This window comes from Olea europaea, chromosome 8, assembly GCF_002742605.1.
Source record: "Olea europaea var. sylvestris chromosome 8, O_europaea_v1, whole genome shotgun sequence".
In the NCBI taxonomy this organism is placed as follows: domain Eukaryota; kingdom Viridiplantae; phylum Streptophyta; class Magnoliopsida; order Lamiales; family Oleaceae; genus Olea; species Olea europaea.
In genome coordinates this window covers 9090929-9103394 of record NC_036244.1, presented here as the reverse complement: position 1 = coordinate 9103394, position 12466 = coordinate 9090929, and the positions used below count along the sequence as shown (strand labels likewise).

The window sequence follows — 12466 nt, the reverse complement described above, 5'->3', positions numbered from 1 at the left end:
TTTTCTTAAAATTTAATTTTCAATCTAGATTTTACCGTTTATGCCATTTATAAAATACTTTAGAAATATATTTGGTTGTTTAGTATAAGCTCACATGTGTGTGTACGAAGTCGACATGGCGTGTCATGTGTGGATACACTAATCAGCAGAGAAGTGAATGCTTGTTTATTGTTCCTTTTGCATTTTTATTTTTTATTTTTTGGGTTCATTTTTGTTAAATTTTTTGTGGTTAAGATGGAAAAATATTTTGTAGAAATATATATTTGTAATGTTCTTGTGCTTGTTCAATGTGCAACTTGGATGCATGGGTTACTAAATTAATTGAAATATATCTGTTTGATGTGTTAATGTGTTGATCCAAAGTCAATAGTTTGTGAATTTTATGAAGCGAAATAATGTGCTAAGTGTTTTGAGTGCAATTTTTCATATGATTTAAGCGTCTAGAGGAAAGGCTAGAAGATTGATGTCTATAACAATAAGTGCAATGAATGTTAGTACTCTGAAGTCCTACTTTAGTTATCCGATGCTTTTTATTTTGTTAGTTAGGATATTTTCCTTTAATTTTGACTTCTATTTTGGGTGTTCATTGCTTTGCTTCATAAAAAGGACAAGGAAGAATGGAGGTCTGGGATCAGGAGAAACTGGGGAAGGTTGTCGCTTACAAGATCAATGAATTCAACAAGAATAAGCATACTGTTATAGTTAGTCTTCATTATTCAATTCAGCATTTAAAGTTCACAGTTACTATCTTTGGGGCCTCATTATGATATGGAATTGGTTGGATGAACTCATCATTTACCTTATGGAGTGAACTATGAATGCTAAGTACCAAACTATTGTTTGGTTGCCATCACTGAATGATGTTGGAATGGAACCATCAAGTAAAATGGACTCTTGGAAAATTGATTACAATAACCTCAAGAAAGCTTTCCATTAGCTGCTTCTTATCTGTGCACCAAGATTGGTGACATCAACCTCAGCATGTATAATGCACTCTAAATTGCATAATTTAGGAGTGGACTTCAAGAGCAATTTTTAGAAGTTACCAGAAATAATTATTTTTAGCAGTTAGTAGGAATTCTTCAATTTTCAGCACTAGGCAGTACTCATTCAGCCAACAAACTGCCAAAACATTCATTTCATATAAATTTTTTCTGTTAAAATTTTATTAGTTGCTTTTTATTGTTTGATTTCTCAATAGTTATTGGTACTGTGTAAAAATATATACTCTTGGCCAATAGAAAAGCAAGAGGAGGTGAAGTTGGCATGGGATGCCACCTTGAAGCTTTGACTTAGGGGCATATTTTTTGAGGCTAGATGTTGGAAAATAGTTTAGACCCAAATATGCGGAATTAACACAATAATATATAAGTAACAAGTCACTTAATTATTGTTTCTAGAGGATTAAAGTATTTAATTCAATTAGCCCTAAGTTTAATAGTCACGCAAATGTATAGATCAAATGCAATAAAATGAATAACACCATATATGATCACACAGGAAAACCCCTTCCCAGGACCAAAAACTTCGAGGCAATCTTGTCAGTAAAATCTGCTTAAAAAGTTAACTTACAATTATTTCACATACTGCTAAACCTTCGCTAACTCAAGCCACCTAACTTGCAAATCACTAGGAAGCTCCTTTAGTTGTATGATCTGCACTTTCCAGTAACTTTGGGCTACTTTTCTCTCCGTGTGGATCACCAAGAACAAACTCGTTTTGGAGCACTGGAATACCAAGCGCCCCTTCTCCCAAACTTCAAAACTTTGAAGAATTATGGATGAAGGTAAGGTTACTGGTGTTTGATCTTTAAACCTTTTTGTTTTTTAATCTTTGGTTTAGGCAAGAGATTTATGGATATATGGATTTGAACTTAAAAATATATTCTCTTGACATGAAACAGGGGGGGGGGTTGGGGGAGGTTAAAAAGGGATTCAAAAATCAATGTTTTATGCGAACTAGGATTCTGGATCTGCTGCTCGAGCGAAATCCACCATGCCATCGAGTGCAATCTAAGCACCAGGTGTGAGCACAAGGTGTGCTAGCAGTGAGTGGTAAACTCGTCAACTTTTTTCTTGGTCAATGTTTTATCGCTTTGACTCATCCAAGGACAACAACATCGACACTGTGCTATTTTGACCTTAATTTCAGGAGAGTTGAGTATTTGAGTTAGAGAGAGAAATTGATATTTGATGATGATTTGTTTAGATATTTGGATTTTTCGTGGAATTTTAATATTGATATTGTGTTTAGAGTTTTGTCAATATTGACATTAATTATTATTTTTTTATTTCTAAGTTAATGATGAACACAGTATTGCATGTTTTGGTGTTACATATATTTTACTTATGTTGTTTTATACGTGTTAGTTATATATATTTTTTTTCATTCTCTTGTCTTTCACATGGTATTATTGTTTTCATGTGTTTCAAGAAACGGGGTACGATAGGATAGTCAAAATTTTGGTCTATTTTTCAACACCAGAGAAATAATGAAGACAAGCGTTTCTCAAAATGTTGCTGATTGAAAGGGACATAGGCCACTATGGTTAAGGTTAGAGCATTATAATGAGCATGTAGAAAAACAATTGGAATAATGAGTAGTAGAAGTTGTCAATCTTAAGCAACTATGAAGACTACTTTCCAGTGTCATCATTTTGCTTCCTAATCTTCAAAAATAGCCTTTTTAATTAAGGAGGGGAACATTGCAATTTTCTTTCGACTACTTTTACGTCCTAAAAACTCTCTGGAGAAAAAAAACCCCTAAATCCCTCGCCGTCACCCCTCGTGGGATCTGCTGCCATGGCCGATCTCCACGATGCTTTGCCGTGTTTTGAACAACTTGATTCCTCTAAGGCTGGTCCACAATCGACGGGATCTGGATGATCTTATGCCGCTGTGGTTTTCGGTACTCCTGCAAATCGCCCTGACCTCTCCAACATAGCATTGGTTGATGTCTCTGCTTTAGTGCGTCAACCAGAATTTAAGGATGGTAAACCAGCAATAATATTCATTCCCCTGGAATTGCAGCGATCTGAGGCACCCTACAGTTTGCCCTCATTGCAAAATTCTCTAAGACAAGGCCTAGAATGGATGTCCTTCGTCACTTTATTTGTACGAAATGGGGATTGTCTGCCGTCCCTATTGTCAGTTTACTAGATCGATGTCATGTATTGATTAAACTCCAAAACCTCGAGGATTTTAACAAGGCTTGGGCTCTGGACTCCCGTGAGATTGATGGCTCCTTATTTCGATTGTTTAAATGGTCTTGTGATTTGAAACCGACTGAGGAATCCCATGTTGCTCCAGTTTGGGTTCGTCTCCCTTTACTTCCCCTAAATTTCTGCATTCCTTCGTATTTACAGGCATTGGTCAAGCCTCTGGGTCGTTATCTCAGTTCAGACCTGCCAACAATTACATTTACACAGCCTAGTTTTGCAAGAGTTTGCGTTGAAATAGACTTGTCACAGCCACGTGACGACCTGATCTGGATTGGTACTGGAAAGGATAATTCATCGGGTTTTTGGCAAGAAGTACATTACGAAAGATCCCCCAAGTATTGCAATCATTGTCGTCTTCATGGACATGATATTTCAAGCTGCAATAGAAGACAAGGAGTTAACAGTGCAGTTAGAAAGCTAACATAGAAACATATTCCATTACAGATTGATAAGAAAGGTGAAAACAAGGTTGAACAGTCATTGAAAAATGAGCAGGACAACTCGGTGGAAATTCATCCTCCGAGTAAAGGGGACGATGCTATAGAGGTTGTTAAGCCGTTACCAAGTAAGAAAGATGTCTTGCACAATGAGAAACTAGAAGGGAAACACAAACCTAAGGAGTCTTCGCAGAAAGCTCCCAACATTCTGCCTAATGAGGAAAATGAGGTTACAACAGATAATGATGCCAAGGATGAGGTCGAGACAAATAAGAGGTTAAAAGAAACTGGACTTTTGAGCTCTGGAAACACTATTGGGATCGAGAAAATTTCACCAGATTGTAGTAGATCCCTTTCTTCCCCCCAATCTACGCTCCCCAATCGTTTAGCGGAAGACATTCCTATTGGAAATTCATTCGATGTGTTAATTGATCAATTGCACTTGGAAGTTGGAAAAGACCCTCCGAATTACTCTTTCGACGTTGGCTGGGATGGAGGTTGTCATTCTGATACGGATATACCAGACATTGCAGCCAATAACAGATATAATAGAAAAATGGTGCCGATCTCTAACCTTTTAGTTGGGGATCCCCACAAGCATCTTTGAGATGAGTGCATTCCTTGTATGGAATGCAAGGGGGGTGGGAAATTCTGCCACCACTCGACATTTTAAACACTTAATAAAAAAATTTTAAGGTTTCATTTGTTGCTATATTGGAGCCGATAGTGTCTTCGAATCAGGCTTCTAAGTTTGGTAGGAAGTTGGGTCTTCCACAAGTAGTTACTAACACAGAATTTGGGGGTAAGATATGGGCTTGTTTTTTGGTAAATTTTATTCTCAACATGGTGGCGGTTACTGACCAGTTTATTGCTGTAGATATGAACTGGGATGGAAAGGTGGTTCGTCTTATCTTTATCTATACCAAATGTGATTATATCCTTCGAAGAGAATTGTTGTTGTCTTTGGGACAACTCATGTCAAGCTCTTTCCCTGTCATTTTTGTGGGGGACTACAATATTGTTAAAAATGAAGAAGAAAGAGCTGGTGGTTTACCGGTTACTAGGGTAGCCAAAAATGACTTTATCCAGTTTATTGATTCACATGGCTTATATGATCTCCCTTTCTTGGGAAGTAAATTCACTTGGTTTAGCAACTGCAATGGGTCTATGATTTGGGAAAGGCTCGATCGTGCTCTCACTAATCATGCTTGCCTAGATCAATTCCCTAATAGTATTGTTAATCATCTTGAGAGATCTCATTCAGATCATGCTCCGTTGCTCATACAGTTGGTTGATCCTCGGAGGAGCTCGCCTTCTCCTTTTCGTTTTCAGCGTATGTGGCTTCAACATCCTTTATTTCTTCATGTGATTGCAGAATCTTGGAATAGAGAGTGTCATTTAAGTGGTTTGCAACGGATGGCTTTTAAACTTAAAAGGCTCAAGGGGGATCTTAAGCTCTGGAACAAGGTAGTCTTTGGTAATATTTTTCAGCGACTTAACGATGCCAGGGATAAAATTCTATTGCTTGAAAATCAATTGCTTTCAGATGATTCAGTCACTAAGGAGCTCATGGAATTAAAATGCAGTTATGACCATTTACTTCTTCAAGAAGAGATCTATAGAAAACAACAAAGTCGTGTCAAATGGCTTGAAGAGGGAGATCGCAATACTGCATTATTTAATGCTATGGCTCGTGAAAATCAACAAAAGATCCATGTCAGTGAAATTATGGGCCCTTCTTGTATTCTCACAGACACACAACAAATTCTAGGAGCAGCGGTTGAATTTTTTAAAAGCCATCTGGATAGAGAAATAGAGAGTGGTCGTGATTTATCTCCCATGCTTTCTCTTGTGCCTAACTTAGTTACCAGTGAGGATAACGAAATGCTCCTTTCTGTGATTTCGAAACATGAAGTGTATGACGCAGTTAAGGGCATTCCTGAGGATTCTGCACCGAGTCCCAATGGATTCTCTTCATCCTCATATATTCATGCTTGGGCTATAATTTCTGATGATCTTATTGCCGCTGTCCAAGAATTTTTTGCAGGGGCTCTTTGTGCAGATGCCTTGGGTGCTTCTATCATCTCACTCATCCAAACAAAAGACAAGCTGAACACGTTTCTTGATTTTAGGCCCATAAGTATTTGTTAGGTGCTCTACAAAATTATTGCCAAGATTATGGCCAATTGATTATCTAAGGTGCTCCCAAGAATTATCTCTCTGAATCAAGGTTGTTTTATGGCGGGACGTTTGATATCAGAAAACATTTCTTTAGCTCAAGAATTAGTCCAGCATTTGAACAAGCGCTCACATGGAGGTAATACTATACTTAAAATTGATGTGGCTAAGGCATTTGATAGGCTGGAGTGGGACTACTTGTTGGTTGTCTTGAGAGCTTTTGGTTTTGCTGAAGGTTGGGTCTCTCTTATTTATAATGCTATTTCTTTCCCTAAATTTTTAGTAAAAATTAATGGAGAACAAGTTGGCTTCTTTGCACCTACTCGGGGTCTTCGACAAGGAGATCCTCTATCTTCGTTATTGTTCATTCTTAGTGAAGTACCTCTATCGAGAGGACTATTGAATTTGTTACAAGAAAAAAAAATGTCCCCTTATCAGGTTCTCGACAATTGCTCACCAGTTTCACATTTGTTATATGCAAATGATTTTCTATTGTTCACCAACGGGTCTAGGGGCTCTCTCAAGCTGTTAATGGAATTTTTGCATTCTTATGAGAAAGTTTCTGGTCAACTTATAAATACTCAGAAAAGCTCTTTTATTGTCAGTAGAAAAATAGCCTTTTCTCGTCGGAGGATTATTGCATCTGTTACTAATTTTCAAGAAAACTCTCTACCCTTCAGCTACTTAGGGGCCCCGCTATTTTATGGTCGCTGCACTTCCTCGTTATTTGCTCCGATGGTCAACAAAGTTTGTAAAAAGGTTGCAGGCTGGAAAGGTAAACTACTTTCTTGGGGAGGTAAGCTCACCCTCATTCGATCTGTATTAACCTCTATGCCTATATATTTAATGTCAGTGATACGCCCTCCAGATAAAGTGATTCATGAACTACAATAGATCTTTGCTAATTTTTTCTGGGGTGATTATGAAGGGAAGAATAAATATCATTGGATTCCTTGGAAGAAAATCTATTTCCCCTCTTATGAAGGGGGATTGGGCGTCCGAAGTTTATTTGATGTTTTATATTCCAATGTAAAATGCTATGGAGAGTTTTGACAAGTGACTCTTTATGGGCTACATTCATAAGGCAGAAATATTTGACTGTAAATTTTAACATGAACTCTTACTCACCTGGACTTGGTTCATCTCGATGTTGGCGTAATTTAAGTAAACGTCTTTCTTTTATTCATGACCACAGCAGGCGGATGATCGGCAAAGGAAAAATCTCATTTTGGTATGCAAACTAGACAAGTTTTGGCTCTTTATATAACCAAGGCTGGATTGTTAATGAGCCAAGGTTACAGTTGAAAGATGTTTGTGCAAAGGATGCTTGGAATACTGATCTTATTCATAAGCTGGGAGGTGACAATTTGATGGCTTACATTCATACTTTAGCTATCCGCTTGAAGCAAGTGCCAGACAAACTGATTTGGTGTCCGACTCCAACAGGAGAGTTCTCTACTAATACGGCTTGGAATCTTTTACGTAAGACCAAGGACAAACTTAATCTCTTCAAATTGATTTGGAATAAATTGCTCCGGGTAAAAATCTCAATCTTCTTCTGGCGTGTTTGGTTTGGTATAATACCAGTGGATAGTGTTATTAGAAGTCATAGTGTCTCATTAGTATCAAACTGTTACTGTTGTTTTCATACAAAAGTGGAGGACGTTGAGCACCTATTTCATACTAGCGAAGTAGCAACTCATGTTTTGACTCATTTTGCCAACATCTTTGGAGCTCGAATTGTTTTTGCTAGTTCATGGTGTGCCGTACTTATTAATTGGTTGCACCAATTTGATGGTTCTTTGCAATTTCATCAACTTGCTCTTTTGACCCATGCGCTAATTGCTTGGGAGCTTTGGCTTGCACGCAATGAGGCTAGATTTAATGAAGGTTTGTTCGATGGACATAAAATATGCTCCAAAGTGAAACACTGGTTGGTTGAATTAAATTCATTACTGCGACCATCACGTGCTACTCCCTCTCATCTTCATGCTACTCTCCATTGTCTTGGTATGGCTCCAACTCCTTTGACAACTAAGGCTCCTCTCCTTGTTCGTTGGTATCGTCCCCCTTGTGATATTCTTAAACTTAACATTGATGATGCTGGCTGTGGCAATCTTGGTAGAGCTGGCTGTGGTGGGGTGCTTAGGGATTGGAAAGGAAAATTTGTTTTTGGCTTTTCCCACTCTCTTGGGGTAGCCACTAACTCCATGGCGGAAACAATGGCTTTGAAATTGGGTTTGTATTATTGCTATCTTTTGGGGGTTTCAAAGGTATGGGTTGAAACTGATTCCCAAATGGTTTGTCATTGGTTTAATGGGATGGGAAATATTCCTTGGTCTCTTCAGCAAGTTTGGGATGACATCGTTGATCTGGAAGACCTCATCGATTTAAATGTCACCCATGTCTATAGAGAGGCAAATTCGGTTGCTGACTCTTTGGCTAAGTGGGGTACAGATGGACGCTCTCAATTTTCTTACTATATTAGAGACTTCCCTAAGACTATAAAAGGTTGTTTCGTATTAGACTATAGTGGTTGTCCTTCCTTTCGTATTTGTTGATTGTCTTGTCTTGAGTTTTATTATTATTGCTATTTGTAACCACGGTCTGCCTTCGCCATAAGTGTAGGCTTATTAATAAAATTTACATTTATTTAAAAAAAAAAAATGAGTAGTAGAAGAAATCAAGCGTGGCTAATCAATTGTCCGTAGTGGTTGGCTTTTGTTATTTGTTCTAAGGTACTCAATTTAGTTGATGTTAAGAAACTTTTGACTTGAATGCAAATTTGTAGTGACTGTTGTCAAATTTTTTTTTTCCCCCTTTTTTTGTAGTTTGGACATATGACACGAAGCAATGAAATTGAGTATCATACTATTTCATATTACTTGGTGTACATTTTGAAATTTAATATTTTTAAATCACAAAAATGACAAACTTATATCATAATCAATCTCTTTTTTCTTTTCTTTTTGTAATAAATTTAATATGAATTTGCATCACATTTATTTTCGTAGGAAATTTTCATCTAAAATTAGAAACGGAATTAATTTCATAGAAAAGGATGTAGAAATTTACCAACGGAAATAGCAATGGCAATTTCGTCGGTAATATCTATTAAATTAAGTCATTTGCTAAAGCTATTATTAATAGCTGCCATTGAAATCTGTCGGTATTTCCAATAACATGCATATGTGAGTAAATTTGTCGGAAATCGCTGGCAATTATGTAGTCGTCGAAAAATTATCCATGGAATTTTGACTTTCGGTATGTACTGACGTGAAAATTCAGTAAGTAGTGCTATTGCCGAAATTGGACTCTAGCCACATTTTTTAGTAGATACACTATATTATACATGCACACTAATTAAAATAATTTTTTTTAAAATAATTATACCACATCAATTTCACAATATAGCCCTAACTCACTTAAATATTAAAGAGAAAGCCTCCTAACATTCACAATTATACCATCCTAACACTGTCATCTCCACCCCACCCCCCCAAGAAAAAAAAAATCAACTGCGATTTGAGGTCCAACAAACCAACGAAATTTGCTTTCAAATTTAAAAATAACACAGTTGAAACTCCATTAGTTTTGAACTTAAAAATGAACGAAAAAATCTACAATTTCATGCTATCAACTTGCAACAATGATTTGGATTTGGAATCCCCTTCCAAGTATCGAAGATTGAAAAGCAAAGGATGAATTGGAAGGAGACGGATTGTACTCTAAACCTAATTCATCAGTCAAGGAGAAATTCTATAACCTAATTCATTTTTCATAAAGATTGAAACTTTAATAGGATTTCTGCATGGCAGTGAAAATTTCCTTCTACCTCTATCGCTATTTGTGTATGGAAATCTGAATATATTTCAGGACAATTATTCCTTGGTCATAAAATTTAGTTTCTGAAAAATAAATAAGTTTGCATCAATGTGAAACGAGGAAGATGTTTTCTTTGCACGCGTAATTAGGTTTTCCGTTTTCCTATTCATGGTATTTATTCATGTTGTATATAAATAAATAAAGATGTATGTCAAATGATTTCATCCTGGAGAGCGAGATGGATTTATTATTTGAAGTTGTTGCTTCAAGACGGTCCATTAATTCTTGATATAGAAGAGTTATTTTTAATTCTTTATCTGAGAATGCACATAGCAGCAATGCTCGGGCAAATTGATGTCAAGATCATTATCCTTGCCTCTTCATTTGTCATCACCTAAAGGTTGTGCTGATGTATTCAAGGAGTAGATACTGGCGAAATGATGTAGTGAAAAGCTACATCAGTTATTTACAATAAAAACTCTATGATTCATAAAAAATTGCCGGAAATTGATGTTCATTCCAAAGAGTACGGAATATTGAATCAAAATTAAGAGAAAATATCAAATTGATTTATTTACAGTGAAAAGACATCTAACATTGAACAATTATCTTGGTTTTTAGTAGAAAACACAAGCAACTCTAACTCTAAATTCACTAAAAAAATTGTGAATTCAGAGATGAAAAATTCTGTCACCGATGTCCTAAATTCCATTGTTAATGGGTGTTTTATGGATAGAAATTTTTCGTTGGTAAATCCGCCTATAAAAGTATCGCTGCTAATTTACCTATAGAATTGATGACCGTCGGTAAATTAGCAACAAAAAAATTTCCTGAATAAACACCAACTATTTCCTAACTAATTAGCCACAATTGTTCCATCACAATTTACCTGCAAATTAAAATCCATCAATAATTAGCGACAAACTTCTATTATTAATTCCGTCGCTTAAAAAAATTATGATTAGTAGTTCAATTATTCCTTTTTTTTTAAAGTGTTAATATATTAATGTTTAAACTCAAAAGTTATAAATAAAAAAAGAAGCTAAAGTTCGATAAAATGTACAAACTAAGTAACAACAAACTTGAAAATGAGAACATATTCATTCAATTTCTTAATCTCTCTTTATTTTGCTAGTTGACTCTTCAACACTAACAATATTCATTATTCAAAACAAGGAGTCTTAATATGGACTGAATTAGGCCATAAATGTAGAGGTTCTAGGCGACTTACTGTGAAAACATTTTAACATCTTAGCTGCAACACTGTCAATTGAATTTTATTGAACCCGGTAAAAACATACAATTCAGTATAGATAGCAATACAATGATTACTGTTGACCTCGTGAATTGGACCCACCATGTGGCCAACGGTGACCTACTCCACGTATTCCTCCCCTGCGTACACCAACAAATTGTTAGGTGTATACAGTTGGTCGCGATGGTGGCGGCGGCTACCTACACTCCGACGATCAAGTCAGTCGACGGTTGTTGCGATGATACTAGAATGCCCAAGCTAAATTGGGAGGAGGAGAAAATATAATTACTTTGTTATGGAATGCCCACCCTTCTTCTTAGCGAAACCTTTGGTATTTATAGTCAAAGGGCACCGCTAGATGCATGACACGTGTAATCATCTGACCGTGCGAGGCGTATGCTTGCAAGCGTCCATCAATCACTTCCTAGGTGAATGGGCAATTAATTTTGCTAATTCTGAGATGATATATAACAGAGACGTCACATCAATAATTCTTAAAGATACAGAGAAGATCTTGACCAAAAGATCTCTGAAGTCAACGGCGGAGAGTTGTCTCTTTTCTCTACGACATAGCGCCTCAGTTCCACAGCCTGTCCCTCACACTTCAGATGCAACGCCTTGGTATGTGTAGACGCCTTGAACCATATCAGTCTGATAATGTGATGCTTCGAACATGATCTATATTTGGATGTACTTCTCCTTGTTCGCTTTGGAGCGCACTAGATGCACTGAGGTGCTATGCAGGGTGTAACAGTGGTCTTCCCAAGTTTAAGGATGAATATTCATATTATCCGTGGACTTTTAAGATCCAAGTGTATGGTTAGTGCTTAGATTGCATGTACTTGAAAGTTTTTTAGATGGGAGATGGCTGAAGCTTTTCAATGGATAAGCTGATATGATCTAGGAGTCGAGCCCGACGAAGGCAAGTGCGAGACGAGACCCATTGATAGTCGATGGCGGACCAATGATGTGATCAAGGGCAAAGCAAGTGAAACAAGTGATGGGATTGCTCGTTCAAGAAACCATTGATGGAACCATATTCGGGACTCAAAATGGAGCAACTTTCATGTTCGGGTCGAAGGCCGAATCAACTTGGATCAATTTAATATCAAGCGACGAAAGCGGAAGCTGAAGACAACACCATGCGGCCACACAGGCAAAACTCCATGCAGCCGTACACATGGTTCCCGAAAACCAAAAGTGCAATTTCAGTTGAACCATGCAGCCGCACAGGCCAAAAAAATTGGCGATTTTCTATTTTTGGCCGAATTTCCTAGTTTCGATAGAATTCTTATGGAATCAAATTATTACCATAATTTGATGGTTTTGGACGTTTTTATTCATTAGTATAAATAGGAGATTACTTTTCATTGTAATAACTTTTGAACTTTTAACTTTTGAATTAATATTATAGAGAGAGAAATTTCTTCTTTCAATTTAATTGTTCTTCTTGAACAATCTTGGAACTTATCAAGAATCAACTTTTTGTGGCGTTCTAATCAATCGGATTGTGGGTTCTTTCAATTGTAATCAAGGGGTTTTAGGTTCTTC

The 12466-nt window shown here is 36.8% G+C and overlaps 1 protein-coding gene across 1 annotated transcript; it reads left to right on the top strand.

Moving 5' to 3' along the window:
* The first annotated feature begins 4500 nt into the window (after positions 1-4500).
* On the top strand, positions 4501-5808 carry LOC111398252. Its single transcript, XM_023025179.1, has one exon. It carries the CDS (start codon positions 4501-4503, stop codon positions 5806-5808), a length of 1308 nt encoding a protein of 435 aa, XP_022880947.1.
* Positions 5809-12466: the final 6658 nt, after the last annotated feature.

Bases quoted from the DNA above. Each gene is read 5' to 3' on its own strand.
- LOC111398252 (XM_023025179.1), top strand. From the start codon at position 4,501: ATGGTGGCGGTTACTGACCAGTTTATTGCTGTAGATATGAACTGGGAT.